Raw genomic sequence first — 20783 nt, 5'->3', positions numbered from 1 at the left:
CTGAGGGCGATGCTAGCGTGGCGAGCGATGCTAGCGTGGCGAGCGATGCTAGCGTGGCGAGCGATGCTAGCGTGGCGAGGCAGAAGTGCTAGTTAAGACGCATTGTTATTTGTGGAAAGCGGGGGAGAAGGACACTGTAGGGTGGGTGAAAACTTGCTTTGGTGTTGAAATTTCACTTCCTTATGTTATAAAATACATTTTACCAAGACAAATATGATTATTCATGTGCTGAATCGTTCAGTGAGGTCTTTCTCTAACACATCATTAAACATTATATCCAAAAAGTCTTATTTCGTGACTAATACGTCCGATAATAAGCACACAGCTCTGTTGACATAGTGGTGCAGGTTTCTCCTAACAACTTTTGAGGATTTTACATTTTGTGATATGTGTCTTCAAAGTTCTTCCCATGGGTCCTGAAAAGCTAAATTTGCATGACACGAGCTGAATTAAATGTAAAAAGCTCTGAAAATATAACGCTTGGTAAATGCTCAGTGCTCCGTTGACATTTCAGACAGATACGCTTTTTTGTGGTTGAGAAATCTTCAAAAATAACAGGAATTTTGAATTAATATGAAAAGTGTATAATCAAATATGAAAATACTACATGTCATGTCTCAAAATCGATATACATCTTACCTCTATATTGTTTAATGTCCTGCGGACTCAAGAATAAAGATGTAGCCTTAATTCTTGCGCAGAATCCAGCCTAGCTGACGTGATGTGATTTCCCCTGATTTTTAACCACTTTTTTTTCTCTGGCCTCCATTGATTTAGTCACCCTAATTCTGGGCATGCTTTAAGGGTAAAAACTCCAATAGCTTTTGAAAGGGTTATGATAGAGACATGAGGTTTGGACCGTTGGTTTTCTTAGAGCAGTGGTCACCAACCTTTTCTGAGTCAAGATCACTTTTGCAGTCAAAAGGTAAGCCGAGGTCTACCGCTCAAATTGTTTCTTAAACATTACATAAAAAATATAACATTAACCTTATAAAACCAGTTGTGTAGGAATGAGGTTTGTGCAGTAGGCCTAATACATTATCACAGCATATTGGCTATATGCCTGGTCTGCCAATATAGTTATTCTCAGACCATATTATATTTCAAAACTCCAGCTTTGATAACAAAATAGATCAGTTGTTGTATCACTTGCGAGGCACTGCTGAGCATACATTGAAATAATTTGCAAATAATTAGCTTAGATACAATCCTCCCAGCTCTGCAGATTTTGCTGCGAAGAGACAGAATCATTAGATAATTTGTTTTGGTACTGTCCGTTTGTAGCTTGTTTTTGGTCACAGGTCCAGGAATGGCTGAAGGATTGCAATATTTACCTGGAGCTAACCCTGCAGATAGCACTACTGGGTGATCTGAAAAGTCATAGTCAGTCGATCTATAATATAATAATACTTTTAGCAAAAATGTTTATTTTCAATTTACAATCTGTAGAAACAATGAGAATAGAAAGGTTCAGAACTTTTGTAAGACATCACAGTACAGTTGAAAAATATATGGCAAATAGAAATCCAATATGGATGGTGTTAAGAGATAGATGGGAGGTGTTGAATGGAGCTGAAGGATGGGACTAATAACAACTAACAACAACTAATAACAAGATAACTAATAATGTAAGCACGCTGTGTCCATAATAAGTATATAGGTTGTATGTTGGGAGCTTTTGGGAAAGAGCACAGTTAGAAAGATATGGCATATAGAAGCAAACCGGATGGACATCATGAAAATGATCGGAGAGGTTGAGAGTAGAGGAAGTTCAGGAGAAAAAACAAAACAAAATATAATTATTGTAAAATTGACTGTGTCCATAAAATGTATAGAGTAAGTATAAGCTGGAAGTAACTCGAGTCGCACCGCATATGCCTCATGCACAAATTCATGTTGTTCCTGTGACCAGAGAAAGTGAAGTATTTATTGATATTAAAATAGACACGACGAGCTGCTAACAATTAATAACACAGGCCTGTCGATACACTTGGCTACTCATTCATCGCAGCTGCAGCTGCTAGTGGAAGTAGCGGGAAGAGCGTTTGATTGTTTTGTAATAGTGTTGAATAAAAACTGTGTTGACAGCGCTGAATACTAACTTAGACAGGAAGTCACTCATAAACACAGCAGCTCTTTGCTGAATTCTTTGACAGTCTCTCTCTCCGGTAATGTCTTAGAGGATTATCTACACAATGAACATATTATTTTAACCATTTGGTTAAAATATGCATTTTTGATTGGACACCCTAGACACTGTTCCCTGTGTTCTGTTGTCGGCTTGCAGCTCAGACGCTCCCCGTTGGCCAGTAGACTGCGTCACGGTGACGTCCAGATGGTTACTACCAATATTGCAAGTTATTTCTCCCGTAGGCTGCTATCCTAATCTAAATCAAATCAAGTGGGATGGAACCAATCGGAGATGGTGACCAAATTCAGATGGTGACCAAATCGGAGATGGTGACCAATATAGTTATTGCTCCCTCGCCCATCGAAATAAACATAACTTTCTTTTACAAGGTTTAACTAGCGCCATGCTGCTGTTGTTGCCAGCTAGCCAGCATAAACTAGCTGGGAATGGTTCATCAGGACCACTGACTGAACCCAATCCATTCGTCTCCACACTCGACTCTCTGCCCACCTACACACACACTCTGCCCACCTACACACACACTCTGCCCACCTACACACTCTCTCTGCCCACCTACACACGCTGTCTGCCCACCTACACACTCTTTCTGCACACCTACACACTCTCTCTGCCCACCTACACACGCTGTCTGCCCACCTACACACGCTCTCTGCCCAACTACACACGCTCTCTGCCCAACTACACACTCTCTCTGCCCACCTACACACTCTCTCTGCCCACCTACACACTCTCTCTGCCCACCTACACACTCTCTCTGCCCACCTACACACGCTGTCTGCCCACCTACACGCTGTCTGCCCACCTACACGCTGTCTGCCCACCTACACGCTCTCTGCCCACCTACACACTCTCTCTGCCCACCTACACACTCTCTCTGCCCTTCTACACACTCTGCCCACCTACACGTGCTGTCTGCCCACCTATACGCTGTCTGCCCACCTATACGCTGTCTGCCCACCTACACACGCTGTCTGCCCACCTACACACGTTCTCTGCCCACCTACACATTCTCTCTGCCCACCTACACACGCTCTCTGCCCACCTACACACGCTCTCTGCCCACCTACACACGCTGTCTGCCCACCTACACACGCTCTCTGCCCACCTATACGCTCTCTGCCCACCTACACACTCTCTCTGCCCACCTACACACTCTCTCTGCCCACCTACACACTCTCTCTGCCCACCTACACACTCTCTCTGCCCACCTATACACGCTCTCTGCCCACCTATACGCTCTCTGCCCACCTACACACGCTCTCTGCCCACCTACACGCTCTCTGCCCACCTACACGCTCTCTGCCCACCTATACGCTCTCTGTCCACCTACACACGCTCTCTGCCCACCTACACGCTCTCTGCCCACCTATACGCTCTCTGCCCACCTATACACTCTCTCTGCCCACCTACCCGCAGTCTGCCCACCTACACGCTCTCTGCCCACCTACACACGCTCTCTGCCCACCTACACACTCTCTCTGCCCACTCCCTCTGCTATCTTATCTAAGCTTGAGGGCCCTCTGCTATCTTATCTAAGCTTATCTAAGCTTGAGGGCCCTCTGCTATCCCATCGAAATAAACATAACTTTCTTTTACAAGGTTTAACTAGCGCCATGCTGCTGTTGTTGCCAGCTAGCCAGCATAAACTAGCTGGGAATGGTTCATCAGGACCACTGACTGAACCCAATCCATTCGTCTCCACACTCGACTCTCTGCCCACCTACACACACACTCTGCCCACCTACACACTCTCTCTGCCCACCTACACACGCTGTCTGCCCACCTACACACGCTGTCTGCCCACCTACACACGCTGTCTGCCCACCTACACACGCTGTCTGCCCACCTACACACTCTTTCTGCACACCTACACACTCTCTCTGCCCACCTACACACTCTCTCTGCCCACCTACACACGCTGTCTGCCCACCTACACGCTGTCTTCCCACCTACACGCTGTCTGCCCACCTACACGCTCTCTGCCCACCTACACACTCTCTCTGCCCACCTACACACTCTCTCTGCCCTTCTACACACTCTGCCCACCTACACGCGCTGTCTGCCCACCTATACGCTGTCTGCCCACCTATACGCTGTCTGCCCACCTACACACGCTGTCTGCCCACCTACACACGCTCTCTGCCCACCTACACATTCTCTCTGCCCACCTACACACGCTCTCTGCCCACCTACACACGCTGTCTGCCCACCTACACACGCTCTCTGCCCACCTACACGCTCTCTGCCCACCTATACGCTATCTGCCCACCTACACACTCTCTCTGCCCACCTACACACTCTCTCTGCCCACCTACACGCTCTCTGCCCACCTACACGCTCTCTGCCCACCTATACGCTCTCTGCCCACCTACACACGCTCTCTGCCCACCTACACGCTCTCTGCCCACCTATACGCTGTCTGCCCACCTACACATGCTCTCTGCCCACCTATACACTCTCTCTGCCCACCTACCCGCAGTCTGCCCACCTACACGCTCTCTGCCCACCTACACACGCTCTCTGCCCACCTACACACTCTCTCTGCCCACCTACACACTCTGCCCACTCCCTCTGCTATCTTATCTAAGCTTGAGGGCCCTCTGCTATCTTATCTAAGCTTGAGGGCCCTCTGCTATCTTATCTAAGCTTGAGGGCCCTCTGCTATCTTATCTAAGCTTGAGGGCCCTCTGCTTTCTTATCTAAGCTTGAGGGCCCTCTGCTATCTTATCTAAGCTTGAGGGCCCTCTGCTATCTTATCTAAGCTTGAGGGCCCTCTGCTATCTTATCTAAGCTTGAGGGCCCTCTGCTATCTTATCTAAGCTTGAGGGCCCTCTGCTTTCTTATCTAAGCTTGAGGGCCCTCTGCTATCTTATCTAAGCTTGAGGGCCCTCTGCTATCTTATCTAAGCTTGAGGGCCCTCTGCTATCTTATCTATGGTTCTTAGTGCTCTCTTTGGGAAGGACTCAGGATAAATACCTGTTCTTTACAAAGCATGTGACAAATAACATTTGATTTGATTTCTTTGACGTGAATAAAAAAATGTGAAAGCTTTTTTTGAAGCGCATTTTGTTCCATGAGAAATGAGAGCAGTGCTTACTTCTTGAAAGAAAGTGGTAATGTTGGTAGTGGGTGTTTGCATATGGAGCGGTTTGCTTGGTGTTGTTCTTGGTCTGTAATTGAGTGTGTGCCGCTGCCACAGTGTTGCTCACGAGCTGAGGACTGCCTCCTCCCTGGGACTCTGTGCCCTGAGACGCAGCTTGACCCTGGGTGTGTGCTCTGGTATCCTCCCCAGGACTCAATAAGCCCTGGTATGCAGCTCGTCCCTGGGACTCAGTGTGCTCTGGTACACAGTCAGTGTGCCTTGGTATGCAGCTCGTCCCTGGGACTCAGTGTGCCCTGGTACACAGTCAGTGTGCCTTGGTAGGCAGCTCGTCCCTGGGACTCAGTGTGCTCTGGTACACAGTCAGTATGCCTTGGTAGGCAGCTCGTCCCTGGGACTCAGTGTGCCCTGGTACACAGTCAGTGTGCCTTGGTATGCAGCTCGTCCCTGGGACTCAGTATGCTCTGCCTGGTACGTAGATCCTCCCTAGGACTCAGTATGTGCTAACTAAGAGACAGATCCTCCGTTCCAGCTAGGCCTAGATCCTGAGCCGGTGTTGCTTGGCTGAGTGAGTAGTGCAGGCGTTGGTTTTAGTTTGGCCCCGCCCCACTCTACTCTGCTGCTTCACTGCTCTCCACATGTCCTCGTTAGGGAGTCCCCCCCTCCCCTCCCCTCCCCTCCCCTCCCCTCCCCTCCCCCCTTTTGTGTCTGCCAAACCACAGATCAAAGTTAACCCTTCAACCGTCGCTGCTCTGCACACAGCACATGCAGATGTTAGCTGAGCGCCTCGCTTAGCAGCCTAGACTCGCCAACCGCCCACTTTGAATGTTCTCTGTCTGCGTCACTAGTTGTTTGAACTGAACACTGGTTTCCGGCTGTCCCACAGTGGCTGTAGGAGTTCTGCTGAATGTGTTTAAGACACTGTAAAAAGAGGAGTGCCCAAAGCAGGGATGTGTGGAGGGGTAGTGGTAAACTATTAAAAGGAAGGTTCCCTTCACGGTTTTATGACACGACCGCTTCGTGATGGCTCATAGAAGTAGGGTGGACATTGCTTTCCCAACTGACACACTCTCTGTCTCCTTCTCCCAACTGACACTCTCTCTGTCTCCTTCTCCCAACTGGCACTCTCTCTGTCTCCTTCTCCCAACTGACACTCTCTCTGTCTCCTTCTCCCAACTGACACTCTCTCTGTCTCCTTCTCCCAACTGACACTCTCTCTGTCTCCTTCTCCCAACTGACACTCTCTCTGTCTCCTCCCTACCTCTCCTCTCTCCTCTCTACATCCTCCCTACCTCTCTACCTCTCTCCTCTCTACCTCTCTCCTCTCTCCTCTCCTCTCCTCTCTACCTCTCTCCTCTCTCCTCTCTCCTCTCTCCTCTCTCCTCTCTCCTCTCCTCTCTACCTCTCTCCTCTCTACCTCTCTCCTCTCTGCTCTGATTGTCCCTCTACCTCTCTCCTATTGTTTAATCAAGCCTCTCTCTCTGTCCTCTCCTTTCAGGGTAAACCAGACCTGAACACAGCACTTCCTATCAGACAGACAGCCTCCATCTTTAAACAGCCCGTCACCAAAGTGGTGAACCACCCCAGCAACAAGGTGAAGACAGACCTGCAGAGAGCCACAGAGCAGCCCAGACAGGTGAGACACACACACACACACACACACACACACACAGTTGCTTGTTAATGTCTGGTTATTGCCCAGAACGAGGGTTGATTATAAGATGCATTCTACACCCAGAAGGATGAGAGGTCACTGGCTATCATTGTGGAGAGTAGCTGGTAAAGGCCCACCCATTGTGGAGAGTAGCTGGTAAAGGCCCACCCATTGAGGAGAGTAGCTGGTAAAGGCCCACCCATTGAGGAGAGTAGCTGGTAAAAGCCCACCCATTGTGGAGAGTAGCTGGTAAAAGCCCACCCATTGAGGAGAGTAGCTGGTAAAAGCCCACACATTGTGGAGAGTAGCTGGTAAAGGCCCACCCATTGTGGAGAGTAGCTGGTAAAGGCCCACCCATTGTGGAGAGTAGCTGGTAAAGGCCCACCCATTGTGGAGAGTAGCTGGTAAAGGCCCACCCATTGTGGAGAGTAGCTGGTAAAGGCCCACCCATTGAGGAGAGTAGCTGGTAAAAGCCCACCCATTGTGGAGAGTAGCTGGTAAAAGCCCACCCATTGAGGAGAGTAGCTGGTAAAAGCCCACACATTGTGGAGAGTAGCTGGTAAAGGCCCACCCATTGTGGAGAGTAGCTGGTAAAGGCCCACCCATTGTGGAGAGTAGCTGGTAAAGGCCCACCCATTGTGGAGAGTAGCTGGTAAAGGCCCACCCATTGTGGAGAGTAGCTGGTAAAGGCCCACCCATTGTGGAGAGTAGCTGGTAAAGGCCCACCCATTGTGGAGAGTAGCTGGTTAGGGCCCACCCATTGAGAGAGTTTCACACTAATCTAATCTGGTTTAAAACAACAAACTCATGACTAGGACCAGTTTTGAACAGGTCTGCAGCCATGTCTCCCGGTTCAGGCTCTATACACCAGCATCACAGCGTCTCACTGTCTAGTGGGCACTATGTAGGACAGCCACAACGTCTATTAGTTAAGGATGCCACAACAGGGCTACCTAAGCCTGTACTGTTGTTGTAACTGAACCAGGGTGTCATGTCTGGCATCGACCACTAGAGGCTGCTAATGGACCACAGATGTAATTCTGTAGCTCCTCACTGTGTTACAGCAGCACCGCTTAGTATGAACACAGCAGCACCACGCTGAGACTGGGACTGGGACAGCCAGTCATTGCCGTTATAAAGCCAGTCATTGCCGTTATAAAGCCAGTCATTGCCGTTATAAAGCCAGTCATTGCCGTTATAAAGCCAGTCATTGCCGTTATAAAGCCAGTCATTGCCGTTATTAAGCCAGTCATTGCCGTTATTAAGCCAGTCATTGCCGTTATAAAGCCAGTCATTGCCGTTATAAAGCCAGTCATAGGCTGGCCGCTAGCTGAGTGGAGACAGAGCTGTGTGAGTCAACGAGGCTGTGTGACATCTGAGAGCCGTTGTCTCCAGCACCTGCAGTGAATAGCAGACTTACGAGGACACATCCCCCACCCACAAACACACACAGACACACACACACACACACACACACACACACAGACACACACACACACACACACACACACACACACACACACACACACACACACAGACACACAGACACACACACACACACACACACACACACAGACACACACAGACACACACACACACACACACAGACACACAGACACACACACACACACACACACACACACACACACACACACACACACACACACACACACACACAGACACACACACACAGACACACACACCCCCTCACAGACACACACACACACACACACACAGACGTAAGTGTTCGACTGATCCCAGAGTACCGTTGTGTTATAGCCTAGCCCATGACCACGAGGCTCAGACTACCAGTACAGCATATACAGAGACCAGTAAATCACATGGTGTGGGGGTGGATGTTCTGAGTAGAGTGTGTACGTCTGTGTGTCTTTCTGTGTGTCACTGTGTGTGTGTGTGTGTCTTTCTGTGTGTCTTTCTGTGTGTCTTTCTGTGTGTCTTTCTCTGTGTGTGTGTGGGTGTGTGGGTGTGGGTGTGGGTGTGTGTGTGTGGGTGTGGGTGTGTGGGTGGGTGTATTATCGTAATCATGATGAAGCCTCACCAGATTAATGTGTATAGCAGCCAGCCAGCCAGCCAGCCAGACAGACAGACAGACAGACAGACAGACAGACAGACAGACAGACAGACAGACAGACAGACAGACATGAGGAGGGGTAATGTATCAGGGAATTCTCTCTCTCCCCTAATAGGCTGCTTCTCTGTCGTTGGGACAATCTGCCTACTCAGCAACTCCTCTTCCAATGACACCAGCCCCCCTCTCCTCTTACTGGGGAGATGACACCAGCCCCCCTCTCCTCTTCCTGGGGAGATGACACCAGCCCCCCTCTCCTCTTACTGGGGATATGACACCAGCCCCCATCTCCTCTTACTGGGGAGATGACACCAGCCCCCCTCTCCTCTTACTGGGGAGATGACACCAGCCCCCATCTCCTCTTACTGGGGAGATGACACCAGCCCCCCTCTCCTCTTACTGGGGAGATGACACCAGCCCCCCTCTCCTCTTACTGGGGAGATGACACCAGCCCCCCTCTCCTCTTACTGGGGAGATGACACCAGCCCCCCTCTCCTCTTACTGGGGAGATGACACCAGCCCCCCTCTCCTCTTACTGGGGAGATGACACCAGCCCCCCTCTCCTCTTCCTGGGGAGATGACACCAGCCCCCCTCTCCTCTTACTGGGGAGATGACACCAGCCCCCCTCTCCTCTTACTGGGGAGATGACACCAGCCCCCCTCTCCTCTTACTGGGGAGATGACACCAGCCCCCCTCTCCTCTTACTGGGGAGATGACACCAGCCCCCCTCTCCTCTTACTGGGGAGATGACACCAGCCCCCCTCTCCTCTTACTGGGGAGATGACACCAGCCCCCATCTCCTCTTACTGGGGAGATGACACCAGCCCCCCTCTCCTCTTACTGGGGAGATGACACCAGCCCCCCTCTCCTCTTACTGGGGAGATGACACCAGCCCCCCTCTCCTCTTCCTGGGGAGATGACACCAGCCCCCCTCTCCTCTTCCTGGGGAGATGACACCAGCCCCCCTCTCCTCTTACTGGGGAGATGACACCAGCCCCCCTCTCCTCTTCCTGGGGAGATGACACCAGCCCCCATCTCCTCTTACTGGGGAGATGACACCAGCCCCCATCTCCTCTTACTGGGGAGATGACACCAGCCCCCCTCTCCTCTAACTGGGGAGATGACACCAGCCCCCCTCTCCTCTTACTGGGGAGATGACACCAGCCCCCATCTCCTCTTACTGGGGAGATGACACCAGCCCCCCTCTCCTCTTACTGGGGAGATGACACCAGCCCCCCTCTCCTCTTACTGGGGAGATGACACCAGCCCCCATCTCCTCTTACTGGGGAGATGACACCAGCCCCCCTCTCCTCTTACTGGGGAGATGACACCAGCCCCCCTCTCCTCTTACTGGGGAGATGACACCAGCCCCCCTCTCCTCTTACCAGCCCCCCTCTCCTCTTACTGGGGAGATGACACCAGCCCCCCTCTCCTCTTACTGGGGAGATGACACCAGCCCCCCTCTCCTCTTACCAGCCCCCCTCTCCTCTTACTGGGGAGATGACACCAGCCCCCCTCTCCTCTTACTGGGGAGATGACACCAGCCCCCCTCTCCTCTTACTGGGGAGATGACACCAGCCCCCATCTCCTCTTACTGGGGAGATGACACCAGCCCCCCTCTCCTCTTACTGGGGAGATGACACCAGCCCCCCTCTCCTCTTACTGGGGAGATGACACCAGCCCCCCTCTCCTCTTACTGGGGAGATGACACCAGCCCCACTCTCCTCTTACTGGGGAGATGACACCAGCCCCCCTCTCCTCTTACTGGGGAGATGACACCAGCCCCCCTCTCCTCTTACTGGGGAGATGACACCAGCCCCCATCTCCTCTTACTGGGGAGATGACACCAGCCCCCCTCTCCTCTTACTGGGGAGATGACACCAGCCCCCATCTCCTCTTACTGGGGAGATGACACCAGCCCCCCATCTCCTCTTACTGGTGAGATGACACCAGCCCCCCTCTCCTCTTACTGGGGAGATGACACCAGCCCCCATCTCCTCTTACTGGGGAGATGACACCAGCCCCCCTCTCCTCTTACTGGGGAGATGACACCAGCCCCCCTCTCCTCTTACTGGGGAGATGACACCAGCCCCCCTCTCCTCTTACTGGGGAGATGACACCAGCCCCCATCTCCTCTTACTGGGGAGATGACACCAGCCCCCCTCTCCTCTTACCAGCCCCCCTCTCCTCTTACTGGGGAGATGACACCAGCCCCCCTCTCCTCTTACTGGGGAGATGACACCAGCCCCCATCTCCTCTTACTGGGGAGATGACACCAGCCCCCCTCTCCTCTTACTGGGGAGATGACACCAGCCCCCCTCTCCTCTTACTGGGGAGATGACACCAGCCCCCATCTCCTCTTACTGGGGAGATGACACCAGCCCCCCTCTCCTCTTACTGGGGAGATGACACCAGCCCCCCTCTCCTCTTACTGGGGAGATGACACCAGCCCCCATCTCCTCTTACTGGGGAGATGACACCAGCCCCCATCTCCTCTTACTGGGGAGATGACACCAGCCCCCCTCTCCTCTTACTGGGGAGATGACACCAGCCCCCCTCTCCTCTTACTGGGGAGATGACACCAGCCCCCCTCTCCTCTTACTGGGGAGATGACACCAGCCCCCCTCTCCTCTTACTGGGGAGATGACACCAGCCCCCCTCTCCTCTTACTGGGGAGATGACACCAGCCCCCATCTCCTCTTACTGGGGAGATGACACCAGCCCCCCTCTCCTCTAACTGGGGAGATGACACCAGCCCCCCTCTCCTCTTACTGGGGAGATGACACCAGCCCCCCTCTCCTCTTACTGGGGAGATGACACCAGCCCCCCTCTCCTCTTCCTGGGGAGATGACACCAGCCCCCCTCTCCTCTTACTGGGGAGATGACACCAGCCCCCATCTCCTCTTACTGGGGAGATGACACCAGCCCCCCTCTCATCTTACTGGGGAGATGACACCAGCCCCCATCTCCTCTTCCTGGGGAGATGACACCAGGCCCCCTCTCCTCTTACTGGGGAGATGACACCAGCCCCCCTCTCCTCTTCCTGGGGAGATGACACCAGCCCCCCTCTCCTCTTACTGGGGAGATGACACCAGCCCCCATCTCCTCTTACTGGGGAGATGACACCAGCCCCCCTCTCCTCTTACTGGGGAGATGACACCAGCCCCCATCTCCTCTTACTGGGGAGATGACACCAGCCCCCCTCTCCTCTTACTGGGGAGATGACACCAGCCCCCATCTCCTCTTACTGGGGAGATGACACCAGCCCCCCTCTCCTCTTACTGGGGAGATGACACCAGCCCCCATCTCCTCTTACTGGGGAGATGACACCAGCCCCCCTCTCCTCTTACTGGGGAGATGACACCAGCCCCCCTCTCCTCTTACTGGGGAGATGACACCAGCCCCCCTCTCCTCTTACTGGGGAGATGACACCAGCCCCCATCTCCTCTTACTGGGGAGATGACACCAGCCCCCCTCTCCTCTTACTGGGGAGATGACACCAGCCCCCATCTCCTCTTACTTCGGAGATGACACCAGCCCCCATCTCCTCTTACTGGGGAGATGACACCAGCCCCCCTCTCCTCTTACTGGGGAGATGACACCAGCCCCCATCTCCTCTTACTGGGGAGATGACACCAGCCCCCATCTCCTCTTACTGGGGAGATGACACCAGCCCCCATCTCCTCTTACTGGGGAGATGACACCAGCCCCCCTCTCCTCTTACTGGGGAGATGACACCAGCCCCCCTCTCCTCTTACTGGGGAGATGACACCAGCCCCCCTCTCCTCTTACTGGGGAGATGACACCAGCCCCCCTCTCCTCTTACTGGGGAGATGACACCAGCCCCCCTCTCCTCTTACTGGGGAGATGACACCAGCCCCCCTCTCCTCTTACTGGGGAGATGACACCAGCCCCCCTCTCCTCTTACTGGGGAGATGACACCAGCCCCCATCTCCTCTTACTGGGGAGATGACACCAGCCCCCCTCTCCTCTTACTGGGGAGATGACACCAGCCCCCCTCTCCTCTTACTGGGGAGATGACACCAGCCCCCCTCTCCTCTTACTGGGGAGATGACACCAGCCCCCCTCTCCTCTTACTGGGGAGATGACACCAGCCCCCCTCTCCTCTTACTGGGGAGATGACACCAGCCCCCATCTCCTCTTACTGGGGAGATGACACCAGCCCCCATCTCCTCTTACTGGGGAGATGACACCAGCCCCCATCTCCTCTTACTGGGGAGATGACACCAGCCCCCATCTCCTGTTACTGGGGAGATGACACCAGCCCCCCTCTCCTCTTACTGGGGAGATGACACCAGCCCCCATCTCCTCTTACTGGGGAGATGACACCAGCCCCCCTCTCCTCTTACTGGGGAGATGACACCAGCCCCCATCTCCTCTTACTGGGGAGATGACTTCAGCCCCCATCTCCTCTTACTGGGGAGATGACACCAGCCCCCATCTCCTCTTACTGGGGAGATGACACCAGCCCCCCTCTCCTCTTACTGGGGAGATGACACCAGCCCCCATCTCCTCTTACTGGGGAGATGACACCAGCCCCCCTCTCCTCTTACTGGGGAGATGACACCAGCCCCCCTACGCGCCCACACACACGCTGACTTGACCCACACTGACACACGTACATACACATTGGGACTTGAGCACAGTGCCACTCAGCACTCTCTGCAGTAGTACCCACTGCCCATAATGCAGTGCCTGAATGACTTGAATCAGCAGCCCAATAGGAAGGTTGTAAGACCAGGCTCCATGTCTCAACAGTTAGTTGGACTGCGTTACCTTTCGGTTCCCTTATCATAACAACACTTGAGACTTTATCCAGAGTGGCATGCTGTTTCACTGACAACAGCAGACCTCAGAGTCAAGGTGGTCCCATCCCATCCTCTACCGGCTCTCTCTGTTATCGGAGGACAGTAAGGGACATTTAGGATAGCTGCTGTGTCTGTCTGTCAGATCGTGTACTAGACACTAGATAGTATACTCTTAGAGTGCAGGTGATGTTATCCTACTAGACACTAGATAGTATACTCTTAGAGTGCAGGTGATGTTATCCTACTAGACACTAGACTCTCAGAGTGCAGGTGATGTTATCCTACTAGACAGTAGACTGTATACTCTCAGAGTGCAGGTGATGTTATCCTACTAGACAGTAGACTGTATACTCTCAGAGTGCAGGTGATGTTATCCTACTAGACCGTAGACTCTCAGAGTGCAGGTGATGTTATCCTACTAGACAGTAGACTGTATACTCTCAGAGTGCAGGTGATGTTATCCTACTAGACAGTAGACTCTCAGAGTGCAGGTGATGTTATCCTACTAGACAGTAGACTGTATACTCTCAGAGTGCAGGTGATGTTATCCTACTAGACAGTAGACTGTATACTCTCAGAGTGCAGGTGATGTTATCCTACTAGACAGTAGACTGTATACTCTCAGAGTGCAGGTGATGTTATCCTACTAGACCGTAGACTCTCAGAGTGCAGGTGATGTTATCCTACTAGACAGTAGACTGTATACTCTCAGAGTGCAGGTGATGTTATCCTACTAGACAGTAGACTCTCAGAGTGCAGGTGATGTTATCCTACTAGACAGTAGACTGTATACTCTCAGAGTGCAGGTGATGTTATCCTACTAGACAGTAGACTGTATACTCTCAGAGTGCAGGTGATGTTATCCTACTAGACAGTAGACTCTCAGAGTGCAGGTGATGTTATCCTACTAGACAGTAGACTGTATACTCTCAGAGTGCAGGTGATGTTATCCTACTAGACACTAGATATTATACTCTTAGAGTGCAGGTGATGTTATCCTACTAGACAGTAGACTCTCAGAGTGCAGGTGATGTTATCCTACTAGACAGTAGACTGTATACTCTCAGAGTGCAGGTGATGTTATCCTACTAGACAGTAGACTGTATACTCTCAGAGTGCAGGTGATGTTATCCTACTAGACAGTAGACTGTATACTCTCAGAGTGCAGGTGATGTTATCCTACTAGACAGTAGACTGTATACTCTCAGAGTGCAGGTGATGTTATCCTACTAGACAGTATACTCTCAGAGTGCAGGTGATGTTATCCTACTAGACAGTAGACTGTATACTCTCAGAGTGCAGGTGATGTTATCCTACTAGACAGTAGACTCTCAGAGTGCAGGTGATGTTATCCTACTAGACAGTAGACTGTATACTCTCAGAGTGCAGGTGATGTTATCCTACTAGACAGTAGACTGTATACTCTCAGAGTGCAGGTGATGTTATCCTACTAGACCGTAGACTCTCAGAGTGCAGGTGATGTTATCCTACTAGACAGTAGACTGTATACTCTCAGAGTGCAGGTGATGTTATCCTACTAGACAGTAGACTGTATACTCTCAGAGTGCATGTGATGTTATCCTACTAGACAGTAGACTCTCAGAGTGCAGGTGATGTTATCCTACTAGACAGTAGACTGTATACTCTCAGAGTGCAGGTGATGTTATCCTACTAGACAGTAGACTGTATACTCTCAGAGTGCAGGTGATGTTATCCTACTAGACAGTAGACTCTCAGAGTGCAGGTGATGTTATCCTACTAGACAGTAGACTGTATACTCTCAGAGTGCAGGTGATGTTATCCTACTAGACCGTAGACTCTCAGAGTGCAGGTGATGTTATCCTACTAGACAGTAGACTGTATACTCTCAGAGTGCAGGTGATGTTATCCTACTAGACAGTAGACTGTATACTCTCAGAGTGCAGGTGATGTTATCCTACTAGACAGTAGACTCTCAGAGTGCAGGTGATGTTATCCTACTAGACAGTAGACTGTATACTCTCAGAGTGCAGGTGATGTTATCCTACTAGACAGTAGACTCTCAGAGTGCAGGTGATGTTATCCTACTAGACAGTAGACTGTATACTCTCAGAGTGCAGGTGATGTTATCCTACTAGACAGTAGACTGTATACTCTCAGAGTGCAGGTGATGTTATCCTACTAGACCGTAGACTCTCAGAGTGCAGGTGATGTTATCCTACTAGACAGTAGACTGTATACTCTCAGAGTGCAGGTGATGTTATCCTACTAGACAGTAGACTGTATACTCTCAGAGTGCAGGTGATGTTATCCTACTAGACAGTAGACTCTCAGAGTGCAGGTGATGTTATCCTACTAGACAGTAGACTGTATACTCTCAGAGTGCAGGTGATGTTATCCTACTAGACAGTAGACTGTATACTCTCAGAGTGCAGGTGATGTTATCCTACTAGACAGTAGACTCTCAGAGTGCAGGTGATGTTATCCTACTAGACAGTAGACTGTATACTCTCAGAGTGCAGGTGATGTTATCCTACTAGACACTAGATATTATACTCTTAGAGTGCAGGTGATGTTATCCTACTAGACAGTAGACTCTCAGAGTGCAGGTGATGTTATCCTACTAGACAGTAGACTGTATACTCTCAGAGTGCAGGTGATGTTATCCTACTAGACAGTAGACTGTATACTCTCAGAGTGCAGGTGATGTTATCCTACTAGACAGTAGACTGTATACTCTCAGAGTGCAGGTGATGTTATCCTACTAGACAGTAGACTGTATACTCTCAGAGTGCAGGTGATGTTATCCTACTAGACAGTAGACTGTATACTCTCAGAGTGCAGGTGATGTTATCCTACTAGACACTAGATAGTATACTCTTAGAGTGCAGGTGATGTTATCCTACTAGACAGTAGACAGTAGACTCTGAGTGCAGGTGATGTTATCCTACTAGACAGTAGACTCAGAGTGCAGGTGATGTTATCCTACTAGACAGTAGACTGTATACTCTCAGAGTGCAGGTGATGTTATCCTACTAGACAGTAGACTGTATACTCTCAGAGTGCAGGTGATGTTATCCTACTAGACCGTAGACTCTCAGAGTGCAGGTGATGTTATCCTACTAGACAGTAGACTGTATACTCTCAGAGTGCAGGTGATGTTATCCTACTAGACAGTAGACTGTATACTCTCAGAGTGCAGGTGATGTTATCCTACTAGACAGTAGACTGTATACTCTCAGAGTGCAGGTGATGTTATCCTACTAGACAGTAGACTGTATACTCTCAGAGTGCAGGTGATGTTATCCTACTAGACAGTAGACTGTATACTCTCAGAGTGCAGGTGATGTTATCCTACTAGACACTAGATAGTATACTCTTAGAGTGCAGGTGATGTTATCCTACTAGACAGTAGACAGTAGACTCTGAGTGCAGGTGATGTTATCCTACTAGACAGTAGACTCAGAGTGCAGGTGATGTTATCCTACTAGACAGTAGACTGTATACTCTCAGAGTGCAGGTGATGTTATCCTACTAGACAGTAGACTGTATACTCTCAGAGTGCAGGTGATGTTATCCTACTAGACCGTAGACTCTCAGAGTGCAGGTGATGTTATCCTACTAGACAGTAGACTGTATACTCTCAGAGTGCAGGTGATGTTATCCTACTAGACAGTAGACTGTATACTCTCAGAGTGCAGGTGATGTTATCCTACTAGACCGTAGACTCTCAGAGTGCAGGTGATGTTATCCTACTAGACAGTAGACTGTATACTCTCAGAGTGCAGGTGATGTTATCCTACTAGACAGTAGACTGTATACTCTCAGAGTGCAGGTGATGTTATCCTACTAGACAGTAGACTCTCAGAGTGCAGGTGATGTTATCCTACTAGACAGTAGACTGTATACTCTCAGAGTGCAGGTGATGTTATCCTACTAGACAGTAGACTGTATACTCTCAGAGTGCAGGTGATGTTATCCTACTAGACAGTAGACTCTCAGAGTGCAGGTGATGTTATCCTACTAGACAGTAGACTGTATACTCTCAGAGTGCAGGTGATGTTATCCTACTAGACACTAGATATTATACTCTTAGAGTGCAGGTGATGTTATCCTACTAGACAGTAGACTCTCAGAGTGCAGGTGATGTTATCCTACTAGACAGTAGACTGTATACTCTCAGAGTGCAGGTGATGTTATCCTACTAGACAGTAGACTGTATACTCTCAGAGTGCAGGTGATGTTATCCTACTAGACAGTAGACTGTATACTCTCAGAGTGCAGGTGATGTTATCCTACTAGACAGTAGACTGTATACTCTCAGAGTGCAGGTGATTTTATCCTACTAGACAGTAGACTGTATACTCTCAGAGTGCAGGTGATGTTATCCTACTAGACACTAGATAGTATACTCTTAGAGTGCAGGTGATGTTATCCTACTAGACAGTAGACAGTAGACTCTGAGTGCAGGTGATGTTATCCTACTAGACAGTAGACTCAGAGTGCAGGTGATGTTATCCTACTAGACAGTAAACTGTATACTCTCAGAGTGCAGGTGATGTTATCCTACTAGACACTAGATAGTATACTCTTAGAGTGCAGGTGATGTTATCCTACTAGACAGTAGACTCAGAGTGCAGGTGATGTTATCCTACTAGACAGTAAACTGTATACTCTCAGAGTGCAGGTGATGTTATCCTACTAGACAGTAGACTCAGAGTGCAGGTGATGTTATTCTGCTAGCTGCTGTATCTGTGTTCCCATGACATTGAGGGACATTCAGCCACTGTTAGGCTGTCTGTGTGAGGCTGAGGCTGGCTGGCTTGATTGTGTGACTTTAAGATGTGCTGCCTAATGAGGCTGTGAAGAAAATGGAGTGTCAGGATGATCACACACACTTATGCATGTGAGTCCGAGAGGAGGGGTGGTGAAGTTTCATTAGGATTTGGAAATGAGATCAGCTGCTTGGCTGATTATTTCCCACCGATGGCTTCCCTGACTTCCTCCCCCTCTCTCCCTCTGCTCCCTCCTTCCCTGACTTCCTCCCCCTCTCTCCCTCTGCTCCCTCCTTCCCTGACTTCCTCCCCCTCTCTCCCTCTCTGCTCCCTCCTTCCCTGACTTCCTCCCCCTCTCTCCCTCTGCTCCCTCCTTCCCTGACTTCCTCCCCCTCTCTCCCTCTGCTCCCTCCTTCCCTGACTTCCTCCCCCTCTCTCCCTCTGCTCCCTCCTTCCCTGAAGACCTCCCCCTCTCTCCCTCTGCTCCCTCCTTCCCTGACTTCCTCCCCCTCTCTCCCTCTGCTCCCTCCTTCCCTGACTTCCTCCCCCTCTCTCCCTCTGCTCCCTCCTTCCCTGACTTCCTCCCCCTCTCTCCCTCTGCTCCCTTCTTCCCTGACTTCCTCCCCCTCTCTCCCTCTCTGCTCCCTCCTTCCCTGAAGACCTCCCCCCTCTCTCCCTCCTCCCCCACCCCCCTCCTCTACCCCTGCCTTTAACCTCTCAGGAAATTACCCTAGGGAAATGGGGGTGGCTGTCACCCTGGCAACAGCCAATTAGGTGTGAAGACATTATCAAATCAAATCAAATCAAATCAAATTTTATTGGTCACATGCGCCGAATACAACAGGTGCAGACATTACAGTGAAATGCTTACTTACAGCCCTTAACCAACAGTGCATTTATTTTAAACAAAAAAGTAAGAATAAAACAACAACAAAAAAGTGTTGAGAAAAAAAAGAGCAGAAGTAAAAAATAAAGTGACAGTAGGGAGGCTATATATACAATAGAATAAAGTGACAGTAGGGAGGCTATATATACAGGGGGGTACCGTTGCATAGTCAATGTGCGGGGGCACCGGCTAGTTGAGGTAATATGTACATGTGGGTAGAGTTAAAGTCATAGGTAATAATTATCATAGGTAATAAAGAGACGTTCTGTTGGTCAGGGAAGAGGAGGCTAGAGGGGAACAGGCCAGATGGAGACACTGATCCATAGATGAGGACTCAAAGAAAGTGTGAGGGTGTGTGTGTGTTTACCTGCGTTAATGTTATAACAAATCCTAATGCTTCAGAGTACCACTGCTTCTCATGCTTCATGTTTAGCTTCTATTAAGGACCAAACTGACATGGAACTTTGTCAGTGTGTGAGAAGGCAAAGGCAACATGAATAACCTATTTGATTGTAGCATGTTTAAACCTTTAGACAGCTCTCTGGAATAGGACATGAACTATTGATCACCGACCTTGTTATCAAGCAGCTAACGTTGAGAGAGAGAGAGAGAGAGAGAATATATCCTGCTGCTGTTACTGGTATACACATCACATACACGTAACCTTGCTGTTAAGTGATGTAAAATACTAGATGCCCTTTGAGTCTCCGCAGCTTTCAAACTGGAAGGCCTTGAGGGTAAGGATGATATTCACCGGCAGCATGTATTTTAGCTAGACTTGCGAAACCCTCATATTAAACACCAATGGGATTCACTAAATTGATGAATTATATTGAGGATAATGTTCTGCCACTGCAGAGATAGCGAGGTCTCTCTCCATAGGCCTATTTCTGATCTGGCTACTAGCCAGCAGAGTAACTTGGTTGGAGCAGAAGTGAATTGCCTCCTAAATGTTTTCAAGAAGTGGACAAAAGCGGAATGGCCTTGTATTGAAGACGCTGCAGTGCTTCTCTAACTGGAGAGAGGATTAGTTTAGGACTAAGCAAAGGGAGACGGGCGATGGTTGGTTGATCTGCTGCCATCACATCCCTATATAGACGAGCCACCCCCTGCCTCTGTGTTAGGGAAGGATAGCATGGCTGTTATGTGTCTCTCTCTCAGTCAGCCTGTCGGCTCGTCTGGTTTGAAGGCCTTGGTTGGCACTAAGCACAGCTGTTTATTCTCTGTGTTGTTTCTGTTGCGGCTGCAGGATTTATACATCTAGGAGCCTAATAGCTTTATAACTCTCCAGTTTGATAAATACCAGGTCTTGTTTTCT

General features: G+C 50.1%; 1 protein-coding gene across 1 annotated transcript in view; it reads left to right on the top strand.

Moving 5' to 3' along the window:
• The window catches only part of LOC311122015 (methyl-CpG-binding domain protein 2-like), a 55768-nt gene that overhangs the window by 8267 nt on the left and 26718 nt on the right, over positions 1-20783 (top strand). The window contains exon 2 of the mRNA XM_084196443.1: positions 6751-6888. Coding sequence (XP_084052569.1) covers positions 6751-6888 — 138 coding nt within the window. The remainder of the gene's footprint in view (positions 1-6750; positions 6889-20783) is intronic.

This window comes from Coregonus lavaretus, assembly GCF_964263955.1.
Source record: "Coregonus lavaretus genome assembly, contig: HAP1_SCAFFOLD_2610, whole genome shotgun sequence".
Classification (NCBI taxonomy): domain Eukaryota; kingdom Metazoa; phylum Chordata; class Actinopteri; order Salmoniformes; family Salmonidae; genus Coregonus; species Coregonus lavaretus.
This window is presented reverse-complemented; position numbering and strand designations above follow the sequence as displayed.